Source organism: Pleuronectes platessa, chromosome 17 (genome assembly GCF_947347685.1).
Source record: "Pleuronectes platessa chromosome 17, fPlePla1.1, whole genome shotgun sequence".
NCBI classification, from domain to species: domain Eukaryota; kingdom Metazoa; phylum Chordata; class Actinopteri; order Pleuronectiformes; family Pleuronectidae; genus Pleuronectes; species Pleuronectes platessa.
This window is the reverse complement of record NC_070642.1, coordinates 17,741,213-17,765,330: the sequence shown is the minus strand read 5'-3', so window position 1 is coordinate 17,765,330 and position 24,118 is coordinate 17,741,213. Positions and strand designations below refer to the sequence as shown.

General features: G+C 42.7%; 1 protein-coding gene across 1 annotated transcript in view; it reads left to right on the top strand.

The window, feature by feature from the left end:
• kcnk3a (potassium channel, subfamily K, member 3a) overlaps positions 1–21,965 on the top strand; it is a 28,775-nt gene extending 6,810 nt beyond the window's left edge. The window contains exon 2 of the mRNA XM_053445488.1: positions 20,937–21,965. Coding sequence (XP_053301463.1) covers positions 20,937–21,850 — 914 coding nt within the window. The 3' untranslated portion in view covers positions 21,851–21,965. The remainder of the gene's footprint in view (positions 1–20,936) is intronic.
• Positions 21,966–24,118: the final 2,153 nt, after the last annotated feature.

Sequence of the window (24,118 nt, the reverse complement as noted above, 5' to 3'; positions counted from 1 at the left end):
GGGGGATAAAGTAACTGTATTCTCCCTGCTCTTTGCATAAAAGGGCCCCAGCACAGTGTGGCTGACCTTATATAAGCCAGCATGGGGCTGTGCAGGGAGGCAGTGTCCCCCTCACTCATCACAGAGATAGAACCTGACTTAGGGCTGTTTGCTGACATAAGAAATATGAGTTTTCTCTTTAAGATATAAATGACACAACAAGCTTAACAGGTTTGAGGTCCTGAGGGTCCAGAGGGGATAAACACTGGATGAGTTATACTTTATATTCATGTTAACAATGTTAATTAAGACAGAGCAGTGGACTCAGTGTCTTTGAGTCAGTCCTGCCACAGGGCTGTCACTGGAGACGTCCAGAGCTGCCAGAATGACTGAGCTCGGTTTGGTTCAATCGTTCTGCTCTGACTTACCGATGGGAATCGATACCAGCGGGGACTGCAAAGCTGTGCTAACACTGAATGTCAGTAATGGTTTCTCCTCATCGTCAAGAAAACAACTCCCTCGTCTTCATCTTCACCATTGTTGTGTCCCTTTCTGCGTATAAAGCTAAAACACTCACCAGAAGGGAGCTGTGGTTGCAAGATCGTAAACTTCAAAAAATGGGCAGCTCTGAGTCTGTAGCTTATATTCGGCTATACCTGCTGAGGAGTTACCTCATGCAACTGTTACTGACACAAACATAAATGTGATCCCCGCCCTCACATCATGCATTAATTAAGCTCATAAACTTTCTCTACATTTCTACATTTAGAACTGAAATCAGCTTTCCTTTGGACTGAACCCACCTGGAGTAAGCTTGTATTGTTTTGATGATGCTCTCTCATTGTATTTCCCTACGAGTGAACATTCCCTGTAAATCCTGTGTGCATTGTATTTTTACGCTCGAGAAGCACCTTGTAAATCTGCTCTTGATGGCTTCCCCCGAGATAACGTTGACTTAATTACTCACAAATGGCGAAAAGTAATGAGGTCTCGATTAGGAGAGCGGCTCTTATCTGCTGTCGCGTGTTGTTGTGTTGAGCGTAATTATGAAAGAAGGAGAGAAAGAGAGTCTGCGAGACTGAGCTCCTCGGTTCTAATGAAGGAAACTTTGTTGATTTGTTTAAGTCTCTGGGTTTAGTGAGTGGACCCAAATGAGCGGCAAACTTTAATGAACACAGCACTGCTGCACTAAAGTGAATTTTAATACATTCTTTGTTTTGTAATCATTGTTACTGTATTAAAGGAATTGAATAGATTAAATATTATAGAGGCACAAGGGACAGCAAAGCACATACACCTCCTTAACGCCATCCACAACTCATTAGACTCAAAACAAACACAAACATGGTGCTTCAGGTTGTTCACTGGGTTTTATCAGTCACTTCCAGCACGGGGAAAATTCATCCATCCGTTATCTATACCTCTTATTCAAGGATGCAAGTGTATCACAGAACCAATGTACAGAGACAAGCAACTATTCACACTCACATTCATACCTACAGACTGTTTAGGAAGAGGGAGGAAGGCAACATAGGGAAACTCCAACCAGGATTCGAACGGGGAACCACCACCCTGGAAGCATTTGGTTGGAAGCATTTAGTTGCACAGAATCAATCCTCTGTAGATCCGTAGTCAGGTCCGGATCTTTCATTTGTATTTTCTTTTAATCTGAAGACTGAAACCAAAGATTTTTATTTTTCAATTTGTTCCGAACATTTGAAGTTGGAGAAAAAGCTAAAAACAACTTAGACTGAAGCGAAAAAACACGACCCGCTAAAAATCAAACCTGTCCCAGACACTTTAATGACGGACAGTTTAGAAGTCGGTGTGTAAACGTGAGGTTTTATTTATTTTAAACGTGTGACTGGTACAAACTGAGTCCGCAGGCGGAGGAGTCCTCGGCTGTTATTGGTTGAGAAAGCTTGTTGCTGCTCTGGATCTAAAGGAGCGACATGTGAGAAAGTTGATAGAGGCGACTCTCACTGCTGCTCCTGCTCCGTTCACATGACCAGCGAGTGTTTACCTTTTCGTGCGTCTGCTTAATGCTCCGCAGCCTCGATGGAAAGTTGAGTGCCTGCCTGACTCACTAAACAAAACATGACTTTGTGTTTGTTAGACTTCTTAATCCAGCGCGGGCGGGCTGGAGCGAGACCAAATAAAATAGTACACAGTAGTGAGATCTGAATCCTTTCCTACTGATTCGGGTTCCAGAGTACAAATATAGGCTGGGGGTGTAAAGTTTCAGATAAACTCAGCGGAACCAACTCCTGGGAGGTTTATTTGATCAGAAGTGTGAAATCATTTCTCCATCTTTTCCCCTCTGAATGGAAAAACTCCTATAATCTCATGTCCTGCTTCTGTATTGAATTATGTGCCTCTTTTACAACCCAGAGCTTTTAGTGCGGGCTGGATACGGCCGCTGAGTTAATGTCATAATCCTTCCAGTGGAAATTTGAGATTAACTGAGATGTGTCATAGTGTTCCAGACAATAAATACGTGTTACAACCCCATCAATGCTGTAAATGTCAACTGGAGGTGCAGTACATTGCTGAAGTTATTGCCTCTTTTAAAAGACAAGTCAGACATTATTCTTTATGTAAATGTGATGCACATAACTTACTATAACAACTGCGTATTTAAGCTTTTAACACGTCACTAAAACTGAAGTAAATAATGCATCTTTCTGCAGATCATCTATACACATATTGCGCTCTGGTGAGTATTTATGGCTACATGACGGTATGTGTGGGACTCAAAAATACATTTCAACCTTGAGTTCATCATAACGAAATGATATGTCACAAGTGGAGTCATGTTTTAATAGCCTTTGGATGACGATGTACTGATGAATATGGAAAATCCGGTTGTGACTGTCAGTGAGGCAAAGAGGAAACAGGTTGGTTGGTTGAAGAAAAAACACATTTTCATTGCCCAGAAAAACAATACAAACCCTTAAGTTAACAACTGGGTGAACATCTTATTATTTCTCCTGCATCAGGTTCATAAATAATCAAATTCTCTTACATCTGTCATGACAGCATAAGAGATCTCTAACTAGATGTTTTGTTAGTTTTCATGTGCAGTGCTATTTTCCACGTGTTCGCCTGCACCATTGTCCATAAAGTTGTTACCATCCACGCAGACAGTCAGACCTCATAGTTTCAGCAGTTGTGCACATACCCTCTCTCTCAAGCAAGTTCTCTTTCACTCTTATGCATGTGCACCCCCACTATCGCCAAAGTTCTTAATGAGTTTTGGGGTTCTTATGGACTTCATGGGTTTTACCTTATCCCTCTCCCTCATAGAATTGAATGGATATTGTTTCAGTAGTTTTTGCATAATCCTGCCGACTAACAACCAACCAGTGAGGTGCTAACTGAACCAACAGACCTAAACATAGATACTGGTTTGGTTAAAGCAAATAACACACAAGGAGAAGATAAGAGAAAGGCTAAATTCAACTCGAACAAACCTAAATATCCTGGGTGGCTGAGTGCAAATTAATCGAACCTGTGTGGCAAACTAAGGTGATGAGAAAATGAATGGAAACAAACCAATGAGGGGAGCAAAAGCTACATGCTGAAATGAGATTGAATATTTAGATTTTCCACATCTGTGTAAACAGTGAGCTAAATCCAAACTGTCATCAAAACCTTTTCTCTCGATCAGAGACCATGTTCGTAAGTTGCAAGTGACCGAGGCAAAGAGGAAAATGAAATATGTAAAGGCTCTGTGTGTGCGGAGTATACAGATGAGACTGCCTCTTAAATAAGGCTCCAACACTTGTTCTCTCCTCGTGACCTGAAAAGGAAAGGTATTGCAAATGTGTTCGGGGGTGCAGACAGTTGCGATGTGAGTCCAGGAACAATGGTAGTGGAAAAAAAAGAGTTACGGCTATTGTGCCTCTTTGGTTTTGCCGTGGAGAATGTTATGGAAAATTAAGCTTTGCAAGGAGCGTTGAGGATGTGTATAAATATTTTTAATTAGACTAGTCTGGTTGAAATTGTTTTGAAAAGATGGTAATTAAAAGTCAGTTAGGATGTCACATCCATGGAAGCTACTATTCCTCTGGCTGCTGGAACTCAAAACAATCTCTCATTAATGTAATTATTTCTGTCTTCTGTCTTGTTGAGCAATGTACTGCATTTCTTTTTTCATATTTTAAGACAAATTGACGTCCAGCAATTACTTTTTAAACAGATGAATCCACAGCTCCCATGAAAGTTTATAGCTCGACAGAATTTTGATCAAATAACTCATTTGGTTGAGAAGTGATGTTCAGGACTCGCTCTTAATATAAGTGAAGATTTGAGCTTTCACTGATAAATTAAAGATCAGAGTTGTTTTTCTTGCACTTGTCTTCCATCACGCGGTTTCACAGGACCAGCACAATAATGGCCATTTTTCATAAATACATTATTCAGTGATGTTACTGAGGTCTTCATGCATCACAAACTGGGTTATTTTCAAACTCTTCTTCATTAACACCCAACAGATTCCTAAATAAACCCACACATGTGCCAATAAACACTAAATTTGCTCAGAGACCAAAAATGATAATGTCTGCCGCAGTTCATTGTGTATGTGAGCATCAATCTAAAAAAAGAATCCATATGAGCTGTTTCCCCAGGAAATGCCTGAAAGGAAATTACGGCAAATTTGTGGGGAAAGACACTAATGCAAAGCCATTGATACATTTCACTCAATAATGCTTAAGAGACACAGCCGAGAATGAGCTGCAAATTGTCTGCCAATTGTCTTGGTTCATTGGAGCTCATTATGTGTACATTAGTATATGTGTGTGTGCTTGTTTTGCATTTTGAACTAAGAGTTAACCCTTTCGATAAACAGTGGAGCAGCAGAGAACCAAGGAAGTGTGATGATTTATACGTAACCCACAAAACCCAGACAGCTGAGCTCGCTGTGCTAAAGTCAGCGTCAGAAAACTGAAATCTGAAAAAGTACCATTCGATAGCTCAAGGCCCCAAAAACTAAATTACAGTCTGTTGCTATAAAAAGCCGTATCGCAGCCAGTCACATGACCACGGCGGAGAAGTTCTCCCCGAGGATCACACAATGTCACGAAAAGTGGCTCTCGCACACACTCCTCTCCGACGGGTGGGGGTGTTATACCAGCTGGATGAGTGTTGATTATCTGCCCAAAGCACTGAGCTGTCTCCCCGGTGCCTGGAGAGCTCCAGGAGCCTCAGCTCTTCTCTGCCTCGGTATAAGTCTGTGTCACAATAAAGAAAATCTTTCCACATCAAGCAGGGTAGAGGCTCCTCAGCCGCGTGGAAAGCATCCAAACACCGAGGTGAGAGGTGAGAAGCTATTACTGCTCAAAGAACAAACGGGAGAGCTTTTCATCTCCGTCCTTATCATAACAACCTGAAGTGATTTCTCTCACAAGTCGCCGGCTCCTGACGGCTCCGACCGTCCAGAGAGCGGGACAGTGTTGAATGCTTTGGTAACCGCGGTGTTGTATTAGCCCGATGCTTCTCCAACTGGCTCCGAGCGCTGGAATGATTCGGTCCGACAGCGCCAAGAGACCGCCGCTCGCCCGGCTTATGCAGAGTCACCCCGGGGAATTTGTTTTCCAATTTGTTTCCAGCATCTGCTTAATCTCTCAACAAGCCAACCTGGATGAAGTGGACTGTCACACACTGGGGCGTAATGATAATAACAATAACAGTGATAGGTGAGTTGTGTTTACCCCCGAGGGCCGCGATCTGAACGTGAGCTTATGAGTACACGTTTAATATCTGTACGAAAAAAAGTCCCCTGTGAAAACCTTGGGCTAAAGAAACAGGCTGCTAACCTGTTTTTCTCTGGAATAATCCCAACACCACTGCTGTCAGAGGGGAGGCGTCTGCTCCTGATCTACATGCTGATGTGTGGCGGCTGGAAACGGGTCCAGGGTGTTTATTGTTCATGGCAATTGACACAAAATGGGAACAAAAGCAATCTGGGCTGTCAAAGAGGCAGTTAAAGCTTTTTTAGTTGAACTGATGGTTCCATGATGACACTGGGAGATGGCTGGTTTGCTTTCTGTTCTGTGTTATACATGTAGAGCAATATAGAAATCCTTTGGCACAGAGAAGAGTGCAGAGCTCCACCAAGGCCCGACAGTCGCCTAGAATCTATCAAGCTTCACCATATCCCATACACTTGATTGAGGTATTTTTCCTAAATGATCCATGTTTTACTCCTTGGGAAAATTATGCAAAATTCCCTCTCTTGCAGTATTAAAGACATTAGAAAAAAACCTGGATCCGGCCCCTGATCCACATCACATGTAATAGGTTCTGACCCATCCCACATTCTTCTACCAAGCTTTGTAGAAATCTGTGAAAGTATGCTTGGCTTTGATATCCATCTCAAATGATTGGGAACCTCAGACTCCATCAAGAAGCCCCATGTTAAAAAATGTCGTTATTGCTTAGATCATAACTAACAATCCAGAAAGGTTGATTTGAGAAATGGATCCGTTTGCCTGAAGTCCGATCCAAAAGCTCACTTCTATGATTGCAAACTATCAACTGCGTTCATGTTGAAAAAGAAATCTACTAGTTATGTTTGCTGACATGTGTCCTATTGGTCCGTTGCTGTCCCATGTGCTGCAGTAACTTAACTTGAGACAGGTTTGTTTGTGCTCAGGCCTCCTACTGGATGCCTGAATTCAAAGTCAATCAGGGGCCTAGGTGGATTTAAATGGACTTTTCGTGGCCCCGGGTAAAAAGGACGTTTCGAACTGAACTGCTCAAGCTAGTCTACAACCAAAATCTCATACTGTATTATTAAGCCTGGCTCGGAGCCTCATTTGGTGATTCCTGACCATGGTGTTGTTGCTGTCTCCTGTACACAACCGATCATAGAATAAAAACTAAATATTGTTGCTGTGTTCTGACATTAATAGTCTGGGGCCCCCCTTTCACCTCGGGGGCCCAAAGCAATCATCTGTTTCGCCTTCCCTGTTGTGACCCCCCCCCCCCCCCCCCCCCACAGGGGACTGCAGGCACCAGTGTGCAAGACTGTGTGAAGATGTTCACAACGACTTTTCCCTGACATGAACCAAGTGATTTAGTTAAGTGAAACTGAGACAACCATGACCCCTCAGCTCAGTAGTTACTCCGTTGTTGCCTTTGCTAGATATTGCGGTGAAAATGGCATTTGACATAAGTGCTGCATTTGATTGTAATCTGTGGTTTTGCGGAATTGTGCAGTGGCAATGTTCTTGTCGGGGGATTGTTTTGGAGTGCACTCAAGAATTGTCTAAGAGGACGCACACCATAGCAATACGAGATCACTCTTATCTGTGAATATGGATTTCACTGGTTGTAATTTCCAGAAAGTGGACTTGTGTATAAACAGTTGACTCATCTCCGCCTGGTGTTGGGTCACCCTGTCTTGTAAATTACGATTTATTTTAAGGACACAAAGTAGGAAATTGAAAAACTGCAACAGGATATTTGGCTCACATTAAGTTGATCATGTAAAGCTTGTGAGTAATCCTTTGTTTTTTTTACTACACTACATTAACGAGGCAGTACCTCCTACTTTTATCGTCCGAATACAAAGCAGAAAGCTTTTGAACTCCTTCTTTGGTGCTGGAACAAGAAGACGTCACCAAAAAAACATCTACACTCGCTTGCCAGTAAACCTACTCGCTATCATTACAACATAAAAAGCATCATGGCCACTGACATTTATGGTCTTCGGTTACTGTGCTCTACATCAGCCATTAACAATAAGACACTTTTGTTGTAAGATTCAGGGGAAGGTTTGGTTTTACAGACGTGTAAAAAAACACAGGACAGGAAACGTGGCAGGAGGGGAAATAAATCACCGTTAATTTACGTGAAATGGAACTTAGGTTAAACCAGACAAGACTTCTACCCCGAATGACCATTGAGGCTGAAACAAGACAAGTTTGTTGTTTAATTAATAGGAGACACAACTTTGTCCGTCATAACCGAAGAAGTGGACGGTCAGGCTATTTCTGCTCATAATGAATCTCGGGCTGAGACATAAGCTGGAGTGAAGTGACATTTGAATGTCCTTATTATCGTGGTTTCAACCTCTCCAGGTCCCAGACTGTCTGAACTCACCACTTACGAAATATCACTGAATAACAAAAACAGATTTAAAACCCGCAACCAGCTGTATCCACAATATTCATTCTAATCGGTTTTGGCCAAACTGACACGATGCAGGTTTACTCCTCCAAGTAGGTTAGAACAAATGCTGCAGATACCGTGTGACTCAGGTCTGTTGAGGTGAACTTGCAGACTGAGTGGAGGTGGAACTGATGCCCCGCTCCCGGTCTGTCGGCTCGCGCCATATGGGCGCCCCGAGGCAGTGGTTACCTCACCAAGGTGTCAAGGAGACCGGACACACAGACAAAAGCCGACGGTCATTCAGTCGTAGTTCAGACAAAGTTACGACACTGTGTGATTTGATTCGGACATCGCACACACAACATGTAGCGTGACGTGTTCGCGTGTCACAAAGAAGCAAAAGCAGCAAGAACTTCCTTGTGGTGGAGACATATGATTTTCTTTCCTATGTAAGAGTTAAAAAGCACGAAGTTCGCAGAAAAGTTTCCGATAGAAGTCGGAAGCTGGCCAATCAGAGCAGAATGGGCTTCATCAGAAGGGGGGGGTCTTAAAGAGACAGTAGCTAAAACTAAGTGTTTCAGACAGAAGCTGAAAAGAGGAGCTGCAGCAATCATCAGAGGAAAGCGATGAGAGCATTTAAACCTTTTCATATAACAACCTAAACTGATATTTTAAACCTGAATATGAGCAGAATAAGTCTCTCTTAAAGTTTGACCTCAAAAATTGCAACTGCCAGTGATTTTCTATCTTATCATGATAACACTTTAAAAGTAAATACAACACTACAAGAAATGCAGCAAAGGAAAACAAACGAAAATGATTTTTTTCAAAAGCTATTTGTTTCTTTCAAAAACCTTTTTGTCTCCACGATTCGTGATGTTTAGCTACGTAGCTTTTCCAGCGCATTTAAATGAAGGCATTCTACTGTAGCGCCTTCTGTGACTGACAGACAGGACAAAAACAGCATTAGGTCAAACAGATTTAGTTTTTTGTTCTTTGTTGTTTTTTTTTATTTGTTCAGATTTCTCAGTTTAGCACCAAAAATAAAACGGCAACTAGTTTTTCAGGACAGAAGAGGCTGACGAGCACCAGGCGGTGTGGATAGGGGTTCATGTAACAGCTTAATAAGATCCATTACTTGATTTAATTGCCTCTGGTCATTAATTCAGGTACCAGCATTAGTCTCGTGCATCAAATAACATGACACATGATCGTTATTCGGGATGGAAACAATCCCAGTCAGGCAACTCAGCCAGGACGTTGATGGGCACTTCTGACTCCAGTAGAAAACCATTATCAGAACCACACAGAACAAAGCGTGTGTCTGACTGTGTCTTGGTCAAATCCCATTTAAAGAAAAAATGTCTGTGAATCTGGTGGATACAGGATGAAATGTCGTTTTGGCTATTTCATAAAGAATTTGATATTGGCCGTTTCTGCAGCTAACAATTTATGGTGGATTACATATCAAATTGGAGATGATTCATTTAAATTTCAAGCTCAAACAAAAGTTGAAAAAGTGAGCGCTATTACTTCCCAGGGGAGGTTGAAGCTTTTCCCATTCTTCAGATCAGCTATTCGAAAGTTAGAAAAATAACCCCCCCAAAAAATAACATTCTAAACCATTCACTATATTCTACTTTAATGTTCAACATTTAATAATGTGAGAACTTCCTTATATACAACAGTATAAAGCCAAAGATAAGCTTCAAGCCTCTGTCAATGGAGACTTCTAACGAAATGCTGACCATATTTTTTAAGTTATCGTGAAAGAACATGCAGATCCAACCACCGATATGCAAATATCAGGAGTTTTAATTGAAATACAAACCGTTGGTGGTGTTGATTATCCAGCAAGAAGCTGTTAAACCATTGCTTTTGATTGTTTATCCAGCTTTGCCACTGAGATGCATGAATTTAAAATTCATGAAGCAGCAGGATAGAAACGCAGAAATAGACAGACGTGTCCTGGTTTTGCTGATGCTGCCCTCGAAGAATTCAAAAACATAAGGTTGGCTTGTGCAGCCTGAATGCTTATCATTGTTCCACTGTGTGTCCTTGTCCTCTCATTTAATCCTGGCTTTTTACCTTGTTGTCGTCCTTTTTTGCTGTGTAATCTGATGCATGTGTGTTATGTGCCAGACACGCGTGCCCCCCCCCTCTGCCAGCACGTCAGTTCAGGACAGCATCTGCTCCCTGAGAGCAGCTGAATGAGCGGAACGGGGGCCAGAACATGTACGAATATATCAGTGGAATCAGGTGACGGAGGCAGGTGACTGTGCTGCGCAGGCTGCAACACATCTCATTGAATTAGAGAGCGAGGCGACAGGGAAACACGGAGAGAGGAGGGCAGAGAGAGGAGGGCAGAGAGAGGAGGGCAGAGAGAGTCAGGAGCTGAGTGAGCGAAGAGAAACAAGAAAGCAAGAAGAGCTATTTTTAAAAAAGGCATTCGGCTGAATAAAACATTACCCGGCCGCAGTCCAAATCGCCAAAAATCACATGGCAGGCGTGAAATAACCACGTCAAATTACAGCAGGCTTGTCACGTATGTTATTTTTTTTTAATGACGCTGAGCTGGACTGTTTTCCAGCGTTACGTGTGATTTCGTGTGGTACAGTATCCACGGCCTCTCCGCCAGCATGTGAGACAAAACCATTAGACTCTAAAGCTGTTTAATAGTGTGTGAATATTAGCAGTTATCCGCTGATTCACTCTTGGCCCAGTTCCTGGCCGCGATGTAAGTGTGTGTCTGGGCTCTGAACGTATTCCACAGAAAATGATGCTCGTCATCCTCACCACCATCATCAGCCGTGGCATCTGTGACTAATTATGCACTGTAGCCTAAAGTCTAGCCTGCGCTTCACAACACTTTTTGGTCTGATGTACCAGAGCGGCCTCATTAGACGAACCTCTTACACCGACCGCTTTGTTCCTCAATTATTCTTTTGAAACGATTTTAATCTTTATCTTATTTAACGGTTTCAAACATGTCATATTCAAACACTTCCTCCATTTATCGAATCAAATCTTACATAAAAAAAACATTGCTTTTAGCAACACATTAGCCATTTTCAACTTTTAGCTATGTTGCATTATCCACTGTTATAGTTTAACCATCACTGTTAGCTTGAGTGCTAACACTTGCAACTCTTTGTTCACCACTTGTAGCTATCTCCTCTACAACTTAAGTCATATATAAGTTTTTAATGTAACAGACTACAATTTAAGGTATTTAATTGAACCATATATCAATAACTGGATTTCCATTACTTTTATCGACATTTTACATTATTTGTAACTAACTATTTCAGAGGTTAATCTATTATTTTCAAGTAGCTATTGGAACTGTTTTCATTCTTTTCGCTAACCATCAACTTTTTGTTTGATTATATGTTTGTCGATTTATATAGTATCAACATTGTTGTGTAGTCTTGTGCCACCTGCTGGACCGGAGTGGAACAACTTGTTATAGCTTTTATACCCGATCTCCCTGATCTTTAAATTACGGTGGAGATGCAGATGAACATATACTTCCCCCTTGAACCTTGTACCACGTTGATTTATGTCCTCTCCCCTCACACCCCCGCTGACCTGTGCTCTCTTTACATGTTCACTGATCTGAGGTCAAAAGTGCAGGAACAGAACTGAAGTTTACTTTGTTTGATTCTCTCCAGACTTCATGTTTTGAGGCAACATTTTCTGCTCAGTTCCCCAGGTATTTTTTTGCAATACTTCCAGTTGTTTACCACGGGGAATCAGCATCTCTCCCCAACACAAACAACTATGAATTCCAGTCTCAAATAAAATGTTCTCCCTGGGCCAACAGAGGCACACTTTCAAAGCAGATAACCCAAGTGGAGCGGTGGAAATGGATCCCTCTGTTATTTGAGTTGACCTCTTAAAGGCCTGGAACCAAATCCCAACTTGTTCCTATTAGCGGTGACCACAAATTAAAGACTTCCTACCTTCTAAATTAAGTTCTAAAGCTGTGTGTGTCTTGGTTTCAGGACAGTACAATGTTTTTAAAAGAAAACTTGGCACAGGACAGACTCACTCTCTGTTAAGTATTAAAAATCGGTTTGTCCCTTCGGTTTTATTTCTTAACCTTATTTTGCTTTTCTTCCCCTTTATATTTAATCTCTCATTTCCTCTTCTTCCTCCTCCTCCTCCTCCTCGTCCCCCCCATTTGTGTGCACTATCTGTGTATGTAAACTCGTGCCGTGGTCCAGCTGTGTAGTGAATTTGAAAAGAGACCCGTATCAACTGTGTATCAGGTACATAAATCACGTGAGTTATTTAATTAGGTAACCCTCCCACAGATCTCACACTCCACATGGAATGCCTTGCTTACTGACCTCATGGAAAATTGCGGCCTGCCAAGGTTCCCGCTCATATCCCCTAAAAAGGAACCTACGGAGTACGTTTGGAAAAAACTCTGATAGGGATTTTTTTTTCCTCACTGTGAAAGCCAAACATTAGAACCAGGATGGTCGGACACACGCAGGCAAACGTTGTTGTTTCAATGCTTCACGAGATGCAGAGTGTGCGTGTGAATGTCGTGACTGTGTTGCATGCTGATGAGAGGTTTTATACAAGACAGGTGAAGCTGGGGTGCGCGGCAGCCGAGTCACAGCCCGTGATCGAACCTCTTGTCTCTTTGGGTCTTCAGGCTTGTAATGCTTCAGTGTTTGGGCCTCAGCTGTGCGCTGGATGAGAGCACATGCTCCCAGGCCCTGATTTGGAGCCAGCACCGGGGTAACCAAGTTAAAGTGAACCCAGACAGACGCTTTGCCAATGAGCTGTCTCCTCTAGCGTTACATGAGATTGCCTGTGATGAATATATCCAGTACCCGCCGACACCTCCCCGCTCCGCTGTGCAGCCTGCGTGTTCACTGTCACTGCATATAATGAAAGTTTGATTAGAGAGATATTTTTTCCTCTGTTGCAGTTTGCTGACAGCAGGGTCGGTATAATGTGGACGCTGACATACCTGACATCATTATAGGTATCGAATGCAACGTATAAATACAATAATTTGATAAATAAAGGATCTAAGTTGAAAGGACGATATACATGTAGTGTCAAAATTACTCATCAGTAAACTTTATCTGGTACTTGGTGAAAGGAAAGTTGCTGCAGGTGCAGAGTTGAATTTGGTGCATTTGGACATTCGATACGTTCGATATTAATAATTGAATAGAATATACAGATGGACAACCAGCGCTCTGCAACTGAGACTAATAAATGTAAGAGATGTTTGTCGATCACTACAACAGTAGCATCTCCGATTCGTGGAGTTCTGCCTGCTTGGTGGAGCTTCACTGACCTTTGGCTACACAGGTGAACAGCTCAGCTTCAGGGTTCTATTGACTGAGTCCTGCTGAATACTGACGGATGTGGGTCAGATACAGAAGCAGCGGTGGCCTGATGGTCAGGGATGAGCAGAAGAGATCCATGCAGTGTGTCTCTCCATTCGCAGAGCAGTGCATAGTTGTTTTTTATGATTGAAGTGGATTGTAAAGTCAACAAGACACATGAGACCAACGCTTGCATCCTGTCTGGAGGGAACATCGGTTTCTTCTAACCATGACTGCCATCTTTAATAAAGCCTTAAGCGTAGAGGCGGCAGATCAATTTTTTTTTTTTAATGGTTCTGGAAGACTCTGAAAAACTATATATACTCTGCCCTTGCTGCTGGATGTCAGTCTAGCGGGATAATGTTCAACAAAAGGGATTTGTTGAGTTGTGTTTTTATTATTTCGGGACAGATGAACTGAATTAACCCGTGGCACTAACATATAGGATGTCTCACTACTCACTGTGCACCTCAGTATCAGCTCTGACTTTCTGAATAATAAAGCACTGAAGCCGTTAAAACAGCAGGAAGAGCTCGCTCTCTAATCCATAACTCGCTGAAAACTCATTGAACTCCCACTCATTGAAAATAAATGAAATAGCTTTGCTTCCTTTGCTTCAGGTTTAAACTCATTGACTCTAAATATTGATATCCCCCCCCCCCCCCCCCGATAAAAAGTATTCCTCCAATTCTTTGCCTTCGCTCTCATTACATGGACATTACCCAGCATCTGTCAGCAAGGCCCTGTGGGTCAAAAGCCGGACGGGGTAATGGAGGGAGGTGGGAGAGCCAGAGCTGTGTTTGAGAGCCTGAGTAAACAGTCCCGGGGTCGTCTGGAGTTTGAGGTGTCTGTGATTGAGAGTCGATGGTGGCCACTTTACACAGAGGTAGGACACGAGTCGTGGGAAAACCAGATTTAATGATTAACTTCTTCTCCAAAATCTTCGTGCGTCCGAAACGTTTGATGCTCACGTGTAGATAAGATCCACAGTTTACCGTGTCCTGTGATGACGTCCTTGGCCAGACGCAGCTGGAGAGGAGAGCGAGCTGCAGGCATGCTGGGAAGCAGCGTGTTCGAAGACAGTCTGTACCGAGCGGCTGACACGACCAGTGTTTATTTGCACATTTGAACAGAACATTCTCCAATCTGCGCCGCGCTGTATCGACGGTGTAAACGGAGATGTGCGTGACGTCACACGGGGCTGGCTGCTCAGGCCACCTGTATGTTGAAGAACTAGGTCAGCCATGTAGGGCTGGATGTGGTGATGGAGGGCAACACCTCCGGGCTCAGTGGGGCTCTGCTCGAGGAATTTGTTTACTGACCACTACGGTGATGCACACTGACAGTGACGTCCAACCAGGGAGATGGAAGTCATCACACAAGTTTTCCCCATCCAGTTCTCTGCTGCTGATGTGAGGACTTTCAGAAGTTTCTGTTTTTTGTATAGTGTATACACATAGACTGTGTATAAAAAATGGATGACGTGCTTCTGATTCCTTCCACTATTCAGAAATGAAGCCAAATAATCCCAGATATGAACTCTGCCATCTTGTGCCAAAGACGTCATTTCGAGCCAGAGACCCACGAGACATGCACTCAGAGTCAGAGACAGCTGTCAATCTTGACATTTTTATAACTTAAATAACTCTTTAAAAACCCAACTTGCAAGAATCATCCCAGATGAGTTATACTGCAACCAGCCACAAGGGGACAATCAAGACACTTTGACTTCACTTCCGGGAAAAGGTCACGTCATCCATCACACTCTGGTGTCTATACCACTTACATTGAAACTAAAGCCTCTCAGTCGTATGTCTTATCTTTTACATAAGTCCTCCGGTGTTTAATCTACGTTGGTATTTTTAATCTATTTACCATCAGTGTTGCTCACTCGAGGGATTTGGAAGATGTTCCCACTCTCTTTTTAAAATCCTACTCTTTCTTTCATGCTTTTAGTTTGATTTACTCACTGAAATCTCTCTGACCTCCAGACACTATATAACGACCGTAATCCAGACGACTTAACTAAGAGCACAGAAAAGAAGTTTATTGAGTTTATGTAATATTTTTTTTACTGGTCATTTGCTAGATTGATGTGAATGTAAATCATTTTACTAAAACTTTTCTGATGTATCTGATCTTTTTTAAATGATTTAGAATCCACTGAAGTTTAAAATCAAGCCATTTTGGTGGAAAGCAGCAGTTTGTAATGGAGTGAAAGCCAAAGAAGAAGAATCTACCGGGGAGGGTTAAAGAATATCTCAACTAAAACAGCTCCCAGGGGAGCGTGAACCTCCGCCAAGGCCCAACAGTCCCTCAAACTCAATCCAGCTGCACCAAATTTCACACTCATAGACTTCAGTCCTCTGAATGTGCCTTGCTTTCCATCAAGATCTCAGTATTATTATTTTTAGAAATTCTCAAAAATGTTGGAATATATCCCATCTCGCAAAAGTTGGGATCTGCACCAAAATTTAATGGGTCCCTCCCCGACCCCCACCGTATCCTTCCGCCAAGTTTTGTGGAAATTGGTTGAGTAGTTCTCGGGTAATGTTTCTTAAAAAACGCAGACAAATCATCTGCTGGCAAAGATAATACAAAATTGTGTGTGAAACCCCTGCATCACACACACTGACGAGTGTATTAAATAGCGCGGCACTGACTAGTCTCCAGGAGCACAGATGTCTGAGGACATTATCAGTCTCCAGTGAAGCCCAGAGAAAGAGAGAGAGAGAGCAGCTCGGTCACCAGCACCTCTGTTACTGAGCCTGCACGTCCTGAAGTCTCCTCCAGAGACCGTGAGGCGACTTTCCATCCTGTCAGACGTGTAATGTGTACATAACATGCCAGGTTTCATAACGCCATTTTATTCCCCCTTGTGTACGCATCTGTCATTTGTATTTAATTTCATCCCCGGCTCCTGAAAACATATATTTTCCCCTCTTGTGTTTTTTTTTTGTTCTACGTATTGTGGACATTTGAGTCACGTGTTGGGCTCAGCAGCTTTTCCTTTTTTTGTTCAAACTAAAATCCAGATAGATAGATGGATAGATAGATAGATAGGTAGATAGATAGAAGGATAGATAGATAGATAGATAGATAGATAGGTAGGCAGATAGATAGGTAGATAGGTAGGTAGGTAGGTAGGTAGGTAGATAGATAGATAGATAGATGGGTAGGTAGGTAGGTAGATAGATAGATAGATAGATAGATAGATAGATCGATATATAGATAGGTAGGTAGGTAGGTAGATAGATAGATAGATAGATGGGTAGGTAGGTAGGTAGATAGATAGATAGATAGATAGATAGATAGATAGATAGATAGATAGATAGATAGATAGATAGATAGATAGATAGATGGGTAGGTAGGTAGGTAGATAGATAGATAGATAGATAGATAGATAGATAGGTAGGTAGGCAGATAGATAGATAGATAGATAGATAGATAGATAGATAGATATATAGATAGATAGATAGATAGATAGATAGATAGATAGATAGATAGATAGATAGATAGATAGATAGGTAGGTAGGCAGATAGATAGATAGATAGATAGATATATAGATAGATATATAGATAGATAGATAGATAGATAGATAGATAGATAGATAGATAGACAGACAGCACATAACACACAATTCAAGATACAAAAATAAAAATTCTAGAAAATCCTTTCCTCGTTAAGGTGAGGCGATGGGCTTGATGAATAGGTTCTGTTTCTCATTTTGATGGCAAGAACATATTGTGTCTGGTAATCAATGAAAATGTAATTGAGTGACGTGGAACTGGAGCCCTGCTAACCACATTATGCCTTCCTTTGATGTACTTTCAAAGCCTGTATTTATAAAAAATTTTACCCGCACCTAATTAATCAGGCTGTTGAAGAATACTTTGTTAGCCTGGTGGTGTTATATTGTAGACACACACACACACACACACACACACACAGGCAAGGACCTGCATTCAGATCATCAGGACTGAAAGGTACAGCGAGCACCGTTGATTTGCGTTGCTCCAGACGAGCTGTGTAAAAGGATATCAGACGTTTCATTTGAGAAACTGAGCGAGGGTTCATATGGCACGGCACTGAATAAAGCTGCAAGCCATCTGCTTAAATGAGTATGGGAGGATTAAAACATGAGAAATTAATTAGAGGGTTAAAAAAAAAAAAGAACATGTTACAGACCCGGGAAATTAATTCTCTGAGTGACTAAATGTTTAGGAATGGGAAAGATATCTTACAGGAATATTTGCCCTTGTCTATGAAATGATTTGTTTTGAAGCATTTAAATTAGGACCAGCCTGTTGCTGGAGGCATTAGCTTAAATGATTGGCTCTAAATGAAGGTTGGGTAATGAGAGGCAGCAGTGAGGAGGGAATGAGAGCTCGGAGAACGGTGCACCTGTGTTCAGCTGACATTTATAAGCCTCCCCCTGCTTGTTAGTCTTTTAAAGGCTCTTATCTCCTTTCAATGTTATGCAATTTTCATATTTTCTCTTTACATGATAATTGCAGAAATTAGGTTATGAGACAATCAGTCTCGGGCTGCGGAGAAGTCTTTGATACGGCTTCTATGTGCTGCAACCTTCCTCACACGCGTCGACAATCTGCACTAATTTTAGGGGAATTACTGTTTTCTCTGAGAGAAGAAAAAATAACCAGGACTGTAATTTCCCAGATGTCTCCTCTCAGTTTTTCCCGGTCTCCCCAATGAAATATGTGCAAAATAGTCGCAGCCTCTCCCTCATGATAACATCCCTCTTTTGAAAACCAAAATGTGTTCAATATGAAAGCTACAGCCTCGGAGAGTCTGGGGCTCCTCAGATGTCCATCAAACCTCCATTGTTCCTTCACCTTTCAGGATGCACGTTTCCTCCGCCAGTGGCAATGACAGTAATTCATGTAAACAGAGCAAGTGGCCCTCGTGGCCCCCCCCCCCCCGCCGCTGAGTGCCAGGACGAGCTGCGGGGACGTCCTGTCTCATGATAACTTTGTCACTGTTGGTGGGGAGGAGCGGAAGAAGTTTGGGGGGGGGGGGGGGGTCATGTAGGCCGCTCCGCTTCGCTCGCACAGCAGCAGGACGGCCGGCCTTGTCGCCTCCGGTCACCGTGTCAGCTGGTGACGAGCGCCGCTGTCACTCCGGTCGTCCCCCGCGTCCCGATAAGCTGCCCCCCCGCTGTCGACAGCTCCTGACAGGCCTCAGCACTCAGCCTCCTCCCTCACCTGAACACTCTGTCCCACTCACTCTGCAGTGAATGGTTAATAAGAGCGTCTACCTTTTCTTTTGCACCCACAGCTGCAGAGCTAAGCACCTTTGGGTAAATCTGAACATATTGTGGACTTTCTCGTTGACACTGAATGTTTTAAGAGGTGACAAAACAAGATGCTCACAGTATTTTCTAATGCTGCACTGCTTGAGGGGAACATAGACCCGATAAACTATTTAAACAACAGCAAACAGCTTCTCATTCTCAACCTCCGGAACTAGATCTAATAAAGGAGCTTTTCTTTAGAAAGTTCTGATTTCAATATGCTCACAGTGGCTGAGTAGAACACATTGTTATTCACAGACCTGCGCTGCAGCAGACTGACCATCTCTTATGCATTTTTGATAACCAGAAGCCACTGGAGGAAAAACCAAGCTGGTGTTCAGTCATAATAAATGTCAACAGGAACTGACTCATGTTGTGAGAGTTGACCATGCTGTCACAGCAGAAAGTTTCAACAAACTGCAAGAGGCATGAAATCACATTAGGCCTTTAAAAGTGATCGAAGAAATAGCTAGCATAATGGACACATCGCTAAAGATGACTGTTGGTTAAACAGTTGAAAGGAGCTAAAAGTGACAGATACACACAGTAAATCATTAAAGTAATAATTGAATTATGAAATTAAATTATCTAATAAATAGCTGAAATTTGAGATCCCACCATTTATCCATATGTCGGCAGTTTATTTTCGCCATTACATTCACCTCAAGTATTAGCAAAACAGGCAGGGACATTATGCTAATGTTGAAATGATGGATAAATAGTTGAAATAGCTGAAGGCAAATAGTTTTAGCTATCCCAACTATTTATATAGGGAGATAAATGTTAAAAAGTGCGCCAGGTTTTAATCGTATAAAAGCTTATTTGACAAAACCAATTTAAACCCTGACAGTACAGTTGCCTTGAAAAATTACATATTCGAATAATCCAGTTTAGACTTGAAACCTAACTGGGAAACTGTGGAAGCTACATTAGACAAAAGAATCCTCGATACCAAGGTCAAATTCAAGGTCATCATTTGGCCAGGGTACAAGGATCTCTGGTAAGATTAACTGTGTATTGACTGTGCCCCCTAATCACAACAAAGTACTAATCAAAAGCACACAAACAGTAATAGCAGCACAGCTGGTTAAGCCTTAAACAGACTTGGCAGCTGACAGACATGTGATTCAACCGCACAGATCAGTGTGACAATAAAACCCGACCCCAAAGAATTAAATCAGCCCCGGGAGTAATTACATTCTCACTATTGTCCAACCTTTTTCCATTTGCTGATCCCATTGTTAGCTAGGACATCATCTCCCCGCCTCCCGTGTGCAACAGGTCCACTTGTGGTTGAATTTATGTCAGGCAGTAATGATGCCGCGTGCGACGGCCTCGTCTCCTGTGGGACAATGGGAGCGAGAGAAGGACGTTATGAGACAAAAAGGTGACACGTAACCTGAAATGTGCCGGAAGGACGATCAAATCTGTCCTGAAATTCATGAGCTGTGTACCGTGAGTGCATACAGAATCCCTCTGTGAGTCATGCCTCATCTCACACCGGCTGGTGGTGAGCGCTGGTGTTATCCAAGTGGCCATTTCACTCACATAACATCTCTTAATGGAGAATTAATTCAAAGGAAAGTTAATCCTCCAACCTTTGACGTGAAGTTTCTTAATGAACTTATTTGTTGCTGCAAAATGTTTCATCTTTTTCTATTCTTGTTTTTTTCGGACTCCTCCAAAGACTCAGTGAAGCGCACACAAACTGCCCCGCTGACTTTTGCTATTCTGCTGTGGGGGTCCTTTAATCTGACGATCCAAAGGGCTGCTGGACACCCTATGGTGTTCTGTTTATTTGATCTGGAATAATGTAGAGGGCTAATTAGGTGCAAATGCACTCATTAGCTGAAGCCACTGCACACACAGACAAATTGTCAATGAATAATTCAAACTCCCTCTCCCTTACACAACATCAGTACTTTGCCATTCCTGCCACACCGCTGTGCATTCTCAATTCCAATTGCATTCTGGCGCCGTGAAATGAAGAGTCTTTGAATTTATCAGAAGTGCTGCTCAAAGAATACAAATCATTTATATCTGTCTGCTCCAGGTTTGACAATCTTCCCAGCCTGCAGCCTCCTCCTCTCAGACCCCTGTCCCCTGCACTGTAGATTTAATTAGTTCTGCCCTAGTAAACCTGCTCCTTTCTCCTTCTGTCCCTCAGGATACGGCCATGCAGCCCCCAGCACAGATGGAGGGAAGGTGTTCTGCATGCTCTACGCCCTCCTGGGCATCCCGCTCACCTTGGTCATGTTCCAGAGCGTGGGTGAGCGGATCAACACCTTCGTCAGGTACCTGCTCCACCGCCTGAAGAAGTGCGTGGGCCTGAGGCACACGGAGGTCTCCATGGTCAACATGGTGATCATCGGTTTCATATCTTGCATGAGCACATTGTGCGTCGGGGCACTGGCCTTCTCCCACTTCGAGGGCTGGAGCTTCTTTCATGCCTTCTACTACTGCTTCATCACGCTCACCACCATCGGCTTCGGGGACTATGTGGCGCTGCAGAACGAGCAAGCTCTGCAGACCAAGCCCGAGTACGTGGCCTTCAGCTTCATCTACATCCTGACTGGTCTGGCTGTGATCGGAGCCTTCCTCAACCTGGCAGTGCTGCGCTTCATGACGATGAACGCCGAGGACGAGAAGCGGGACGCAGAGCAGAGGGCGCTCCTCGCTCACAACGGGCAGGCGGGCGGACATATCCACTGCTCTGCCGACCCGGCCTCCTCCTCCTCCACACCCTCTGGATGCGGTGGAGGGAGCGGGGCGGGGGGCAACGGACCAGCGAGCCGAGGCCTGCGCAACGTGTACGCTGAGGTGCTCCACTTCCAGTCCATGTGCTCCTGCCTGTGGTACAAGAGCAGGGAAAAACTGCAATACTCCATACCCATGATCATCTCACGGGACCTCTCCACCTCGGACACCTACATGGAGCAGGGAGAGGCCTTTTCCAACCCCCTCCACTCGAATGGATGCGTGTGCAGCCTGCAGCGTCACTCGGGCATCAGCTCCGTTTCCACTGGTCTGCACAGCATCAATACCTACAGAAGACTCAATAAACGTAGAAGCTCCATCTAAGCCGAGAGGAGTTTCATGCTCTAAGGTCAAGTCCAACTCGAGTCTACCATGTGGAGAGGGAGGGGGGGGGGGGGCCCTCCTGCCGTGGCACTAGATTAGCTGTGGACATCAGGGCACACAACTCCGGTCCAGAGGAAACGCAGTGCTCCTCATGTTTGCTTCTTTCTGACACTGAAGCTCCAGCCGTGTTTTCAACTTCCATTAGCAAAAGCACAAACCAGTTAGGACAACGTTGTTCCTGAGATAATATGCTAATGGTTGATCAAGAAGCATTCAAACCTCGGAACTCTAACATAGTCTATTTCGAAAAAAGGGACAAAATACACTGTGAAACAATGTTTTTAAGAGGGACTGGGTGTAAACTGTATATGAAGCCCCGCTAAGAAATATTTTCTTTAGTCACACAAAGTCCACTTTTTTCAAAAAAGTCTTTTCAGAGGGAGTCTTAGGGTTGTAAGTAATATCCTCACTTCAAAATGTGTATATATTTGGACACCTCACTTGTAGAAAGCCTATTTTTTCAGTGAAACTTTTCAAGAGTATTCTCAGTGTCTTCTCCTGTGTGTCTGTAGCTAAAGGTTCGAGCCAAATGTTGTTCATCTGCTTCATGTATTTTCCTTCCACTAGAAAAAGAATCACAATACATGCATCCCAATGACAGTTTTGATTGAGAATGAGCAGGAATGATTTCAAAGCTCAAGAATGAGACACAGCCCACCTCTATGTATTTCGTACAAATCGCTATGAATTTCTTTTTCATAGTTTCTTCCCGTCACCTGTTGCTTGTCTTACATTTTCATATAGAACTATATCTGTTGGAGCGTGTAAGCTCACTCTGTAGATAGTAGAAGATCATATCTCACTCACTGCGGCACCTTAGAAGACTGTTGTAAAGGCTTTAGGACACTGGAACTCAGTGCACTATTTTATTCTATTTTTTTAACGTAAGTACTCTATGTTTTGTTATGGAAATGATCTGCCCTTATTAATTCATTCTTCTGATACCTGACTTATTACTCTGTGTTGTTGTGAGTGCTTCAGAGTAGCAGTACAGAGTTTGCACCTCATGCACTTACGGGGGGGCGTGTGTTCTCAAACCCCAAATAACACACTTGATTCAGCCAACGGAGGTCTTTATGCAGTGTGTGTTCTCTTTACGTTTTAGTCCTCTGACTTTGAATCTTACATAATCATCGTTCCTTTTTTTGTTTATTTTATTTGATGATGTCTCATATCGGATTGCCGTCTTTTCTTTTCTACTGGAACATTCTGATTACCTGCAATATGCGTGTTAATATTGTTCAGCCTCTCTCATTAATCCACAGAGGGACTTCAGTCAGTGTGGCTACATTCAAAGCATGTTTTTGTTTTTTTCTTTGACAATAATAAAGTATGATTTAAAAGTATTGACTAATGAATTTTCTTTTTTGTGTCTGCTTTTCGTTTCATGTTCCCCTGAAACACAAGTACCTGCTCTATGATAACAAAAAAACGTTCTGCATAAATCAATAAATTAATTACAGTAATTTTAAGGAGTAAAACATCCACTGAAAATGTGACCTGTCCTGTTTGCATCAATTCTTTCAGATGACATCACACTGTCAGCACTGCTTTCATCAGAGAACTTCACAGCCAGGTCTCGACGCCTCGTTACATAACCAAAGTTGTGATGAGGTTGACTTTAAGTGTTATGACATTTATTAAAAGTCTGTCACAGTCTTAAATCTGCAGACTGCAAAGTCTTCCACTTCACTTCAGAAGAACAAAAACACTCCCAGACGAACACTCAACATCTCTGTGTCCTTCGGTGCATGTCATCTTTTTACTCTGCGGTGTTTACTGTAAGAATGTAAATTATATATTAATCAATGATCTGAGACTGGGAAGTGCTTGTGTGTATTTGTTTGTGTCTCACAGAAAGAAGTTTTTAGGCTGGGTCTTTATACGACTGCATAATATTGATGATGGAGTTCCTCATGGAAGCGTTCTCGGGCCCTTTGCTCTTTTCTTCATAAAGTGCATTCTCCATCATATTACCAACTTCCCACCTCATATTTTCACTTACAACTGTTGTGCAGATGGTCGATAATAAAATTCTTTATACACTTTATCTACTCTACTTGATTGTTAATATTTCAAAATGAGGATGCCACTCACCTAAATCTGAGTCCATTACAACTTATTTTCTACAAATTACTCTTTTTATTACAGTTTAATGCAGTTAAAATGAAATAATGTAAATTGTCACTGCATAGATACTAATCATAT